This window comes from Cucurbita maxima, unplaced genomic scaffold (assembly GCF_002738345.1).
Source record: "Cucurbita maxima cultivar Rimu unplaced genomic scaffold, Cmax_1.0 Cma_Scf00010, whole genome shotgun sequence".
Lineage (NCBI taxonomy): Eukaryota > Viridiplantae > Streptophyta > Magnoliopsida > Cucurbitales > Cucurbitaceae > Cucurbita > Cucurbita maxima.
The window spans coordinates 2,277,129-2,291,623 of record NW_019272026.1 but is presented as its reverse complement, the minus strand read 5'-3'; the positions used below and the strand labels follow the sequence as shown (position 1 = coordinate 2,291,623).

Sequence of the window (14,495 nt, the reverse complement as noted above, 5' to 3'; positions counted from 1 at the left end):
TAGAAGCCCTACAACGACGTTATCAACAAAAATGTTGTACCCTTAAATCTTTAAAGAGAGCAAATTACGCACGTGCATATATTTATTTTTCAATAAAAGCTCTATATTTCTTTCTTTTATAGTGTAAAGCTATACCGAAAAATCAAGTGGGACGTGCAAAAGTTGAAAAATGTAGCTGAAACAAGCTCGGGAATTAGATGAACCAAACAAAGAAACAAACCCGAGAATCAAGAGGTCAAAAGTCAGTAGTCTTTCGACTTTCCTCGATTAAAAAAACCAAAATATCACAAAAATAAAAAATAAATAATAAAAAATTGAAATTCCAAATTCAACCTACCAAACTACTCAAAGTTGATTATAGTGTTAAAATTGGTGAACCAAACTACTTCATGACAACGGAGATATGGCGCAAACACCGGAATTACCTAACATTCATTTAACCTACCAATATTTTTTTTATCCATAAATAAAATAATAATAATAATAATAATAATAATTACTTTTAAAATTAATAAATATGTTTTTTTTTTTTTTAATCTTTGTTAATATTATTTTTTTAATATTAGTGAGAAATTTTATATTTTGTTGATATTTTAAAAATATATTAAAATATTATATTAATAAATTCTTTTCTTTTGAAAGATATGAAAATATTCTAAGACAAAAATTGGTCGAAGAGATGTTGGTTGGGTTCGAATTTTTCGGGTCATTTATTAAAAATTTTATTTTTAATAAAAATAAAATGTTAATTCAATTTTATTTTAAAGAAGTGTGGAAGGATAAATAATAATAATAATAATAAATAGTTATAAAATTAAATAAATATATGTATATATAATTGTATCGTTAACAAATTCGGATTGGTTCGGTTCAACCCAGACTTTTGATTTTTTAAATAAAATTGAGTTATTTAAATAATCAATAAAAAAAATTCATAACAAAACTAAAAATAATTTTTAGTATAATGTTTTAGAGCTAAAAAAACATCAAAATATAGAAAATAAAATAAAATATTTGGCATAGTAATGTTATAAAAAAGAATATATAATATATTATTTAGAAAAATAAAAATAAAATTTGAACCTAAAATAATAGAAATGGTTGATATTATTTTGATAATATTTAGAAATGGAAAAACTAAAGTAAGCAATTGAAAAGACCAATAAAATTCAAAGTGTTAAGTACAAAATTTTTGTTGGAAGTCTTTCATTAACTACCATCACCTAACTCTCCCCGTATTAAATTATCAATATTGGAACTGACCCGTTGAAAATCACGATCATGATCTCGACACAACTAAGTAGATAAGTACTTATTATTTTCACGAGCATTGAAGGTTCTATTTAGTTATTTTTGTATAATAAAAAAGACGGAGAAAATGATGATCGTCCTATGTAAATGTCGAGAATATATAATTTTTTTCATAGTTAAATTGTAAATTTCGAGTTAAAAAATATCATTTTGGTCTCTGTACTTTCAAACTCGTCTGTTTTAATCTTTGTCGGGTCTACTTTGAAAATATATATTTTTTTAGTTATTGTAATAAATAATAATGATAGTTTATGTTCGAGAAAAAACATACCGTCTCAATATGTTTATAAAATTTATAGAGGGAAGACTAATAGTTTGAGATCTCACGTTGTAGGGAATTAAACATTCCTTATAAAGGTGTGGAAACCTCTCCCTAACAGACACATTTTAAAATCGTGAGCTGATTGTGATATGTAACCGACCAAAATGGACAATATTTGTTAGTGGTGAACTTGGGTAAGAGCCCGAGACAAAGCGGTCTTTTAAAAAAAAATGGAAATCAAAGAAAAATTATCGAACATACAGGTCAAGTATCGGCTTTTCAAATATATTTAAATTCTTGTAAAATGATTATCGAGCATTAGGTCAAGTACATAGATACAATAAAATAAAACGTTCGTAAGTTCGAGAGTCTACGACAAATATATGAGTGTTTAGAGACAAAACAAGAACGATACGAAATTCATGAACGAAATTAGGTTTGAGACGTATTGTAACTATGTCGACGTCTCTATAAGTAGTAATCCTCTTGGCCAAATGATCCAATTCCATCTTCCAATGGCTAAATTTTCCAACCATTCATCACGTCCCTCACCATTTCAACCATTTATCGTCATACTCGTCGTCGTCTTCTTCCTTTTCCATACGATCACAACGTCACACTCTGCGACTTTATTGAACGTTTTGGATTTTGGCGCCATACGTGGCGGGGGACGGGATTCGAGCCCCGCCTTTCGCCGTGCATGGGCAAAGGCTTGTACGTCGTCGGAATCCACAATTGTTTACGTTCCAAAGGGGAGGTTTTTGGTTCGGCCGATCGAGTTCCACGGCGGGTGTGGCAACAATGATATTAGTTTCCATATTGACGGGGCTCTGGTTGCACCGTCCGATTATCGTATCCTTGGCGACGTCGGAAGCTGGCTGAGCTTTGATGGCGTTGATGGGGTTTCTTTGAGTGGTGGAGTTCTTGATGCCAACGGCGCCGCCTTGTGGAACTGCAAATCCTCCGCCGCCCACTGCCCCGTCGGAGCCATGGTGACTACTCTAATTCTAATTCTATTATTTAAAAACTTTTAAACACATTTATTTTTATTTTGGGATAATTATTAAAATTTTAATTTTAATATATATTTTAATAAAATAAAATAAAATAAAATTTAAAATCTAAATCTAAAATAATATTTAACTTTTTTTTATTAAACTTAAAAAATAATTTTAAAAATATATTTTTAAATAATATATGGTGCGAACAAATTTTCAAGAGGTACAGTTGCATGGAATGGTTGCATGGGGAGAGCGGAGTTGGTATCCTTATTGCTTTGTTTGTTGTTATGGAGAGTTCTCTAAGTCAACTGGGAGCATTCCCAGTACCGCTAGCAGGCCAGCCTGGCCATGAGTGCGATGGGAACAGGCTTCCCAAAAAGCCAGCCCAGGGCCAGAGTCAGCATAGAATGAAGGGGACGACCCTAATGTTGGGTTGGCAAAGCCGAACTTTTTTTAATCTTTTTCTTCTTACTCTTTCTCATTTTAGCTAAAATCATACTCTACTGTACACAATAAATTATTTTAAATATTGTCATAGTTTTGTATTAAACAGGTTTCGTTTTCTTGTTTGGAAAATAAAAGACACTGAATTTTAGGAACTCGAACAATATAAGGATTAGAGGGATGATGTCCAAAAACAGCCAACTATTCCATATATTGATCGATGGATGCAAGAACGTGTTGATGGAAGGAGTGAATATCGTGGCCCCGAGTCATAGCCCTAACACGGATGGCATCCACATTGAAACATCCACGCACGTGACTATCGTTAACTCTATCATCCAAACAGGAGATGATTGTATTTCCATCGGCCCTGGGTCACGCAATTTGTGGATTCAACGTATCCGATGTGGACCTGGTCATGGCATTAGGTAGATCGTTTTATATCTTATTAACTATTTAATATATAATTTTATTATTAATTATTAATATTTAAATTATTTATAGTACTTATAATTAAAATAAAAATAAAAAATCCAATGGCTGCAGCATAGGAAGCTTGGCACACAACAAGAACGAGCCTGGAGTACGAAACGTTACCGTTTCGAATGCAATTTTCTCAGGAACGCAAAATGGGCTGAGAATAAAATCATGGGCCAGGCCCAGCTCTGGATTTGTGTACGGAGTCCAATTCCTTGGTGCCACCATGCATAATGTCCAAAACCCCATTCTCATTGACCAACACTACTGCCCGCACAACCTAAACTGCCCCGGTCAGGTATGACATATATACCCTTTTGACTAAATTTATATTAATATTCGAGACGGGAATGAAGAACGGGACGAGGAAAGCATTCCCGTCCCTATTCCCGTTCAATCAATAGAGATAAATTTCTCTCTACTCCCTCTCTTATTTCCAACCTAAATAAGGATCGTCTGCCTCATTACGAACAAGTCCTCATGAGGTCCCGAGAGGAGAACAAAACATCCCTAATTATGAACGAGTTTTCTGTTAGTTATTTTACTTTCGTATTTACAAATTTATAATTGTGAGATCCTACATCGGTTGGAGAGGGGAACAAAACATTCATCATATGGGTGTGAAAATTTCTCTTTAGTAGACACGTTTTAAAAACAGTGAGACTGGCAGTGATATGTAACGGGCTAAAGCAGACAATATTTGCTCGCGGTGGACTAGAACTGTTACAAATGGTACTAGAGCTAGACAACCGATCGTGTGCCAACAAGGACACTGAGCCCCCAAGGGGAGTGGATTGTGAGATCTCACATCAGTTGGAGAGGAGAACGAAGCATTCCTTATAAGAGTGTGAAAACATCTCCCTAACATACACGTTTTAAAATCGTGAGGCTAACTACGATATGTAACAGGGTAAAGCAAACAGTATCTATTAGCAGTAGCTTGAGCTGTTACAATAATTTTAAAGGAAGACCGACTTTCATTTCTCTTAGTTATTATTTGAGCAACATCTCACACATTCCGATCTGTTTGATAACGACTAATTATGAAACGACGCTTAGTGTTCATATTTACTAATTGTTCATTTTTTTTTTTTTGAACAGGAGTCGGGAATCAAGATAAGCAATATAATATATAAAGACATCGTAGGAACTTCCGCCACACCAATTGCCATAAAGTTTGATTGTAGTTCAAGAAACCCTTGCAATGGCATAAGGCTTGAGGATGTTCGCTTAACTTACCAAAATGAAGTAGCCAAGTCTTCATGTGAATATGCCAATGGTAAAGCCTTGGGTTTGGTTCAACCAAATGGTTGCTTTTCTTAACGATCTTCGTTACCCTAGTTTCCCAGTTCCCGACGTCGGGTATATATATGTATTAAAGTTATATCTCAGCCGTTTTAAAACGAGTTTCTAATACATGAATCTAAACTGATACAATATATAGAAGTTTAGGGTTTAAATCGATACAATTATTAGTTAATGTTTTTTTCAATGATCAGTCGCGTCTTATTTTATAGTAACTGGTTTCTGTATCGTACAATCAGCTTTATAAGAACTGTTCAAGGGAGGGACGTAATAATCTCAATACAATCTCGGTGGGTCGGGGTTGGGTTTCTTACATTTTTTTTATAAATAATTATATGTATTAAATAAATAAAAAAATTAAAGTTTTTTTTCCCCAAAGATAGGTGGGGAATGGAGTTAGTCATCTTTAGGGTTTTATTGGCCTCTCACAAAAGTTTCTAAGCTTTTTAATATTCCATTTTGGAAAAGACTAATAAAAGTGAAATTAGAATTTTATGTCAGATGAAAAAAAAAAATCACGGGTATATAAGTGAAAGACAATTTTTTATCGACATATACGAGTTTTTTTTTTTTTTTCAGTAAAACTAAAGATATAATGATAGATTTATAGAACCGAAAAATCTGAAGATGTGAATTCACGTTAATGCCCTCAAACTACCCTAGGAACCTACAAGACCACGAGGGCAACCCTGGTAGACAAAGGTAACTGCCTAAGTTGATAGCAGGAGTGTTCGAGAATGGAGTGAAGCTATTTAACCTAAATTTGTTTAGTCTTATAGATCCCGTTTAATAATTATTTAATTTTTTAAAACAAAAATTTTAAGTAGACAACCATACTAAAAAAAAACTCATAGATGAAAGTAGCTTTAATAAATTTAATATTAAAAAATAAAAAATTAAATAGTTATCAAACCGGACCTAATTTGTTAAGACTTTATAATATAATTATACCGTTTTTTGGTTCAAGAACGTGTAGATATAGAGATTTGAACTTCTGATCTTTTAGTCGAAGAATTATGTTCATATTCTATTGAACGTTGTTGTCGTATCAGATGATTGAACCTCTGACATCAAGTGAGATAGTGCTGTCATGTACGATCGAGATCGGCTCGCTTTCAAAACCCTAATGTATAACTCACAAAAGTTTGACAAGAAACCCATTAATGCATAAATATTCGTTTTGAAAGTGATAAATGCACAACAAAGAGATGAAATTACCATTTTGGTATTTTTTTTAAATTAAAGAAAATCAAATTTTAGAATAAATCAAATTTTCGATTTGGTCCTTGAATTCTTAGTTATTTACATAATTTACGTAAATTTACGATAATTGTCAAACAGGATTTTTTGCTAAATAGGGTTTCAAATTTTTAATTTTGTATTTAAAATATCTCTAATAAATTTAAAATTTATAAAAATTTATATTTAAGAGAACCATAAATTTTTATATTGTAAGGTAGACCTATAAATTAAAAAAAAAAATTAAAATTTAGGGACTAATTTGTAATTTTAAAAATTCATTGATCAAATTGACACAAGTATATTTACGTTAAGCATTTTGTTGTTTTGTTCTTTTTATGTCCCGTCAATTATTTACAAAATGCTAAAAACATCGATTTATTCACAAACAAATAAAAATATTGATGGAAATTTTTACACGTCGATTACTTAGTACCAGGTATCGTGCATGCATGACACAGTCGAATTATCATAGCAAAAAAGCACATCGATTGAGACAAGTAGATTGAGACAATAGGAGAATAATTTTCTCGATGGTAGAAAGCAAGAAGGGTAGGGTACCCTAAGAGGAGATATAAATAGAGCATTGCCCTTCAAGAACTTCTTCAAAAGAGAATTAGGTCACCTCCCAGCTCGGTTTCGACACGCCATGCCGAGAAATCGTGACCCTCTAGTCGTCGGGAGAGTGATCGGCGACGTCGTCGACTCGTTCTCGAGGTCCATCTCGATTAGGGTTGTTTACAACTCGAGGGAAGTTAACAATGGGTGTGAGCTCAAACCCTCTCAAGCTGTCAACAAGCCAAGAGTTGAGATTGGTGGCACTGACCTTCGCACCTTCTTCACTTTGGTAGAAGCTTTGTTTTACTTTTTTTCTTTCCTTTTTCTTCTTCTTTTTTACCTCTCATTTCTTTTCGTTAGGTTATGGTGGATCCCGACGCTCCTAGCCCTAGCGATCCCAATCTAAGAGAATACTTGCATTGGTACGTCCTCTCGTTCTCGTTCTTTTCCACTGTAAACCTATATTTTATACCTACAGTAAGGACAGTCTACCCTAATCTCAAAAATCGAGTATTACGTTTCTATTGTCGTGTCAACGTTTTATCAACATGGTTACATGTTCATGACTTCTGGGTATCAAAGCTTCTATCTAATCATACAAAACTGGACCATGTTTTTTTTTAGAAATATCGAAAAAATAGTTAGAAAATTGTGGTCAAAACTACTTTACGTGTCTTGGAATGAAAATGTACTAAAAGCATAAAACACTGAACAAAAGTTGGTCGGGTTAGCTCGAGAATTGACTCTTAGCTTTACGAGTAATAATTCTTTATATTTATTAAAGTGAAAAAAAAATTATTTTAAGGATTAGAAAATGATTATGAATTTGATGGCTATGTTGTAGAAAAAGGTGTACGGATCATAAAAGACAAACTTTTAAAAAAATAAAAATAAAAAAATAAATAGAAAAGAAATGGACTTTCACTGTTAGGACAGAAAAGGAATAAAGCTGAAAACTGGTCTGATTGATGGATCGAACTCAGTCCGTAAATGAAAGAATTTTTGTATAGTTATTATTTTTTTAAATTTATTTTTAATTGTCTTTTTTATAATAATAATAATAATAATAATAATTATTATTATTATTATTATTGTTATGTCGATTTAGTTTTAATTTGGTTTTTATAGTTTTAAATATTTTTAATTTAGTCAAATATCGAGTGGACAAAATTACGTTTGCGAGTTATTCGTGCAATTTCAATAAATTGTAGGGATCAAATTGAAATTTTTTTGAATTATAAGGATGAAATTGAAATTAAGCTTAATTTGTCGGGATCCATTTAAAAAAAATTCAACATTTTTCTTAATCTTGTACTCGAATTAAGCTTGTTTTTTCAACATGAACTAGTGGATGAGATGGGCAAATTTTGTTTTTTCAACATGAACCAGTCAATGAGATGGGTGAACCCTCGTCCTCGACCCTTCTTCTTCAATATGAACTAGTTGACAAGATGGGCATACCTTGCTTTTTCCACACGAACCGGTCAATGAGATGGGTGGACCCTCCTCCTCTCGACCCTTTTTCTTCTTCAGCATGAACTAGTCAAGAAAATGGGCAAACTCTACTTTTTCAACACGAGTCAATCAATGAGATGGGTAGACCCTCTCTACCCTCCTCCTCCTCCTCTTACTCGACCTTTCTTCTTCTTCAACATGAACTAGTCGAGAAAATGGGCAAACCCTATTTTTTCAACACAAGTCAATCGATGAGATGGGTAGACCCTCCCGACCCTCCTCCTCCTCCTACTCGACCTTTCTTCTTCTTCAACATGCACTAGTCGAGAAAATGGGCAAATCCTACTTTTTCAACACGAACGAGTTGATGAGATGGGTGGACCCTCCTCCTCCTCCTCACTTTTTGCTACATAAATATACCACATATTAGACTCGACCTTTTCTAACCTCGATCATTCTCTTTAATTCTCTTTCATATTTTGGTTCATTTGACAGGTTAGTGACCGATATTCCAGCTACAACCGAGGCAACCTTTGGTACGTTGTTCTTTTAGTTAACACATAAACAAAATTCCTAAAAAAACCCGACACGAAAAACAAATCATTGTAGAGCGGGAAATCAAACCCTAGCAATGTTAATAAAAAACCAACAAACTTAAACCAATTGAACTATGTTGAGGTTGACGGGTCGACCCGTGAATGGTAGGACAAGAGATAGTGTGCTACGAGAATCCAAGACCAACGGTGGGTATCCACCGTTTTGTGCTGGTCTTGTTCCGGCAGCTCGGAAGGCAAACGGTGTATGCTCCTGGGTGGCGCCAGAACTTCAACACCAGACACTTTGCAGAGCTTTACAATCTTGGTTCGCCAGTCGCCGCCGTCTATTTCAATTGCCAAAGGGAAAATGGCTCCGGTGGAAGGAGAAGAGCCGGCGATGAATGTTCATAAAAACACTTCACTTCACATTATATTATCAACCAATATATTGTAATAACATGGTTCACGTTTCTATCTAATAGATTATATATTTTTAATAAGTTCGTGAATTTTCAATTTTGTGTCCTAATAATGTCGAGTAATCTAACGTTTTCTATTTAGGGTCCAATTAGTTTGTTCGTTTAAAACATGTTGAATAAGTTAAGAGGAACGTTTCAGATGTTTACAGTTGATTTAATTTGATCATACTCGTTCGACTCGATAAGTTGAAATTGAAGGAAAATTTAGGCTTAAAAAGACGGGTTTTCGGAGAGTAAAGTTTTCTTAGAACCCTCGACCACCCACTTATCTGTCTCTCACTCTCACTTGCTCGATTTTTTCAAGTGTCGTCTCCCTCCTCCTCTCCTATTGTTTCTATCAATACTATAGTTGTTTGAGTACAAAGTATTTGTTAGGATACATGTCTCACGTACTTTAGTGCATGCCAAGTAATACCCTAAAAGGCCTCAAGTAAATTCCAAAATGAAGTTTACCGCTCCCCGTAAATATATGAAGTTATTTTGTATGTAATTACAGTAAAACAGACTTTTGACTCAACAATAATTATGACGCAACTGGTGAAAGATTGATATACATGGACACAACTTGTTCTACAGAGCATAAGAGTTCAACTATAAGTTTATCTTGAAGTGACCGATAGTTAATGAATGAAAATTGATTAATTTTAGTTTTGTTTAATTTTAAATAAAATTATAGTGGTTCTAATGCTTCCACTGAGTAAATGAAACGTTCATTTCCGCTCATGTTTTCGGTTGTAATATCTCTCTTTTGTGCTACCCTCTCCCTCATAGTTTCTTGCCGGGTTTTTCTCTCTCCACCTCTCTCGATGCGTTACAGCTTTTGTCGTTGCTATGGCTTTCGTGTAAAACAATTCACAATCAGTTTTTCTCCCGATTTTTTATTAGTTTTCCATCACCCATGATCTCCTTTTGCTCGATTTTGATCCATCCACACTATTTTGTGTTAGACTTAAAAATTGACGGGTTTTTAGCATGCATTTAGATTATATTATTATTGTTTATAACATTCAGATTTATATCTAGTTGGTCCCTTAACTTTCAAAATTATAAATTTAGTTCATATATTTTCAAAATTATATTAGAGTTACCTCGAATATAGAATTAAAATTTATATTTAGCATATCTATAAAAAAAAAAAACAATTTATTGAAATTTTAAATTTTAGAAACTAAATAAATAAAAAAAATATATATTATCTATATATATATATATATATATAGCCCTTGAATTTGGGCCCTTAAAAGAGGCTTAAAACCCTAATAAGGTCAGTTCGTAGAACCGAAACAAAAGGTCCCTGAGAGGGCCCGATCCGCGGGCTGAGAGAGAGGGCGAAAGCAAGTAGAACGTTCGAGATCAGCCTGGTTGAATCTCGTGCGAGGCCTTGTGGCTGCTCCCACTGCAATTTATACGAACAACAGAGCCAAAAACCTGCTGCTTCCCCCGTAATTCAAAATCTTCGGGAAGCTTCCTTCGAACCAGAGGAAGAGAGAGGGAGAGAGAGAGAGAGAGAGAGAAAGAGAGAGGCGTCGCCACAGATCGATCCCCTTTTGTTTTGGCATTCGAATTTGGCGTGCGCTTGTTCGAATCAGGGATTGTAATCTCGGTGATCGGGAAGATTGGAAGAAGTTTTTCTTTATTGGGTTCGCAATGGAGAACGGAGCAGTTTCGTCGGAGACCCAACAGGGAGCTTCTTACACCTATTGGGTCAGGGAAACGCGGAAGGATGCAGCTCCTCTTCCTGTACCTCGCAAGCTCTCTGCTGACGACATTCTCGCTTCTCAAGCGTCTCAGCCTCCTACCCTTGGCTCCGTCTGGAATCGGGTACTATTTGGTTTTTGAATTGCGACATTTCTGCTTTTGTTGTTGTTGTCGTAGTCGTTCTTGCTAAAGTATAGATAATCTGATTTACTGGGGGATTAATGTTTATGGTATGCCGTGTCGCCGGGGGAAATGTAGCGTTTGTAACGATATTTACCAACAAAAGTTTGAGAAATGATTTTAAATATTGAGAATAGTTTAAATAATGAGAATTTCAATCTGCTAATGTCTTTTAGTTTGAGACAATGTAGACTTTGTTAAATATCTTCGACCATTCGATTGGGTCATGTCGATATTATGAAGAAAGTTGAAACTTGAAATAATTAAGGAAGTCTGTATTTGTTTGTGATTAATTTGCCTAACTTTGAGACATGACCCATAAAATTCAAAATTAAATGTGTCTTTTCTATGGAAATGGGTGATCTCAATTGAGTCAAGAATTTCGAGGCATACTGCTCATAAATTATTAGAAGTGAAAATCTGGAGGTGGACAACTTAGATTCTCATGCATGGAATGCCACTACGATGATTGGCTTTTGAGATGATCTTCGTTTCTAGTGGGGTTTGATGCGTTGTTTGTGGTTTGTACTATTCATGTAGGCTGGAACTTGGGAGGAGAAGAACGTGAATAAATGGGCAAATGATAGAATGAAGGTTTGTGACCTCAACAGGCTGCAATATAATTGAACTTTTTTCTGTCATGCATTTTGTTTATCTTCTGTTGCCTCTTTTTAACAGATTTTTTCTCTCATTTTTTTCTTTATTGTAGGAGTTGCTAATGTCAGTGGCCTCCTTGGAGTTCTCCAGTGGTAAAGCAGAAATAGTGGATGTATCAAAATGTGTTGGGGATGTAAGTTTTCAGCAGTCCTTCTATCGTAATAGGTCCATACAAATGTTTGTCAAGTTTGAACGCTTTTGGTGGGATTTGATATAGAATCATTGATATAGCATTGATGAGACAGAGATTTGTTGCTTCCATAAACATTACTAGAATCCAATTGCAATTTGCTTAGGATATTTCATTTTTAATGTAATTGGGTGCATCTACCGCTTGTACAATGTTTCTTATAAGTTATAAAATCTCTTTATGGTAAGCAAGATGTCTTTTTACCCTGCATTTCTCTGTAACCTTTCCTGACTTTAATGAATTAGTTTATGTTTATTATGTAAAGTGAGTGAGACTATGGTAGTTATTGAAAATTGAGAACTTGCACTCCTCGAGATGTCCTCCTTTCAACACTTGAACTAATATATATATATATATATATATATATATATATATAATTTTAGCCCAACATTTTGGGTGGAGAAATTTGAACTTTTGACCTTAATAAAGACATGTCTTAAATAGTTGAGCTATGTTCAGGTTCGCCGTAGATATTAATTAACCTCAATATTTGCATTTGAAATATGCCATTTGTTATATTCTACATTCTTGTGTGCAGGCTGTTTTAGTGACTGTCCGTAACAAGAAGCGTGTTGGTTATACATACGAATTGACATTGAAAATTAAAGGTAGTGATTAACTTAATTACTTTTACTTTGATTTTCAAAAAAAAAAAAAAAAAAAAAAAAAAAAAAAAAAAAACAAAAGAAAATTGCATTTGTTTGGTATCACTTTCTTTTTTACTTTGTGTTCACTGAATTATCACAATTTGTACATGATATCAGGTGAGTGGACTATAAGACAGGAGAAAAAGATGGTGAAGGGGCATATAGATGTCCCAGAATTCTCATTCGGGGAGCTAGATGAGTTGCAGGTACATTGTACTTACATTTTCATTATTACATTTTGGGGGCTGCCAATTTCTTGAATGGTCAAGGGTAGTAATCATAAACAGATTCGTTGGAGAAGAAAACAAATAATAATAAGCATAAACAGAGACTCATCTTTCCAAACGATAGGCTGCCTTGTTATGGACAGATGTATACAATTCACTTGATTAGGTAACCCTTGAAGAACCTACCTTCCAGTTTAACCCTGATGGACTCTAAAATCAAATGAACCTAGGGAGTTGTGAGCTAATGTGGGGATCAACAAGGCTAATACCATTGTTATGAATTCAGCTTCTATGTCTTGAACTCTGATTAATCCGACAAATTAGTAATTGAATTGTCCAGAGGCAATAAAGCTATAACTGGGTTTTGTTCTTCGAGGAAGGTGGAGCGGTTCTTTTGTTTCTGCCAACACCTTCCTATGCACCCATCACCTTAGGTGGCGCAGAGATCATGATTAAGATAGTAGAGTTAGAGGTTAGCAACAGCTTCTCTTCGAACTTCCTGCTGATCATTAGTGTCTGCCCAATTGGGCTCAACATCATAGAAAGTTTATTCATCAAAAGAAAAATTGGGGCTCAATATCATAGAAAGGTTGAATGAACAGGAAGGATTCCTCCGGAGAGTCTTAGGCACCCAAAATCAAGTGCACCTTTTGTGGATGCAGTGAGTTAGCATCAGTCATTACTTCAATAATTAATGAGTGATTTGCTGGTGATTTACTGACTAAGACTTTTATAACTATCCTCTAAGCTTGCTTGTTTTAGATTATGCCCTCTTTTTGTAAGCTCCTCTTTCTTTTTGGGCTGTTTACTTATACATATATTCGGGGTAGAATGACTTGGTATCAATAGCTAGTAGCGATAAAAAAAAAAAGTACTTGGGCTTTATTATGATTCTGGCATAGAAGTTTAACTTGTGAGACGCTGCAGATGGAAGTGAGACTTAGCGAAGAGAAAGATCTTGTGGGAGAAGATAAGTTGCAGATTTGCCAAGATTTGAAGCGATTTTTGCAGCCCGTTCGTGAAAAGTTGCATCAATTCGAACAGGAACTCAAAGAAAGATAAAAAAAAAAAAAAGGGTTAAATCATTCTGAACAGCTATATGTGTCACATTTATTACTGTGCTTCAACGATTGATTGGCTTGGCTAGAATGTCTTATTGGATGATACCCTTTCAAGGATCATAATTTATGAACAAACACCGCAGATCTATAATCAATCTATAAGGGCCTTTGAGATGATCAAATTGTAATAACTTAATTCGTTGTGGAAACTTCCTTCCTTCTAGATTCTTCAATGTTCAAGGAACTTTGATGAGGTCTTTGAGGATATGATGGGACTGCTCTGTTTCCTTGTATGTGTAGTGGATGATATTTTGAATTCATTTACATCGATTTTTCTTTACAAAAACCACTTCAGGGTTTTGCAATTAGGCTCTCAAGCTTTCATCCATTGCTTTTTAAACCTCATGAAATTGCCAATTTAATAGTTTAGTTTTTGGTATTATTGTTTGATTGTAACAAATTTATAGTTTGATTAGAACAGTTGGTATATTTTACAATTTTGAAGGGTTTATTTACAACAATTTTATAAGATTGAAGGGCCTATTAATCAAGATGAGAATTCGATTGTAACTGACTTTTTGCAATTTTCCAAGTTTTATTTAGCAACTCAAATTTGTAGATATACAAGAAAAACCATGAATATTGCAAAATTTTGAAAAAAATATTGTGATTTGGTATTTGCGCAACCTTGTTCAGGATTATTTAAATCATATACTAATAATAATTTAAGCAAATATATAAAGAATTAAGACCAGACATATTAATCAA

At 34.1% G+C, this 14,495-nt stretch overlaps 3 protein-coding genes across 3 annotated transcripts; all 3 read left to right on the top strand.

Annotated features, from left to right (window-relative positions):
* The first annotated feature begins 2,088 nt into the window (after window positions 1-2,088).
* LOC111485342 (polygalacturonase-like) lies at window positions 2,089-4,896 on the top strand. Its single transcript, XM_023132172.1, has 4 exons — window positions 2,089-2,565; window positions 3,157-3,446; window positions 3,565-3,793; window positions 4,597-4,896. The coding sequence occupies exons 1-4, from the start codon at window positions 2,089-2,091 to the stop codon at window positions 4,816-4,818; spliced, it is 1,218 nt and encodes a 405-aa protein (XP_022987940.1). The 3' UTR covers window positions 4,819-4,896.
* Window positions 4,897-6,648: 1,752 nt separating this feature from the next.
* LOC111484998 (protein HEADING DATE 3A-like) lies at window positions 6,649-9,100 on the top strand. The gene is made up of 4 exons (XM_023131687.1): window positions 6,649-6,886; window positions 6,958-7,019; window positions 8,548-8,588; window positions 8,758-9,100. Exons 1-4 carry the CDS (start codon window positions 6,689-6,691, stop codon window positions 8,997-8,999), a joined length of 543 nt encoding a protein of 180 aa, XP_022987455.1. The 5' UTR covers window positions 6,649-6,688; the 3' UTR covers window positions 9,000-9,100.
* Window positions 9,101-10,354: 1,254 nt separating this feature from the next.
* LOC111485576 lies at window positions 10,355-14,051 on the top strand. The gene is made up of 6 exons (XM_023132510.1): window positions 10,355-10,888; window positions 11,486-11,539; window positions 11,655-11,735; window positions 12,331-12,400; window positions 12,557-12,645; window positions 13,594-14,051. Exons 1-6 carry the CDS (start codon window positions 10,715-10,717, stop codon window positions 13,726-13,728), a joined length of 603 nt encoding a protein of 200 aa, XP_022988278.1. The 5' UTR covers window positions 10,355-10,714; the 3' UTR covers window positions 13,729-14,051.
* Window positions 14,052-14,495: the final 444 nt, after the last annotated feature.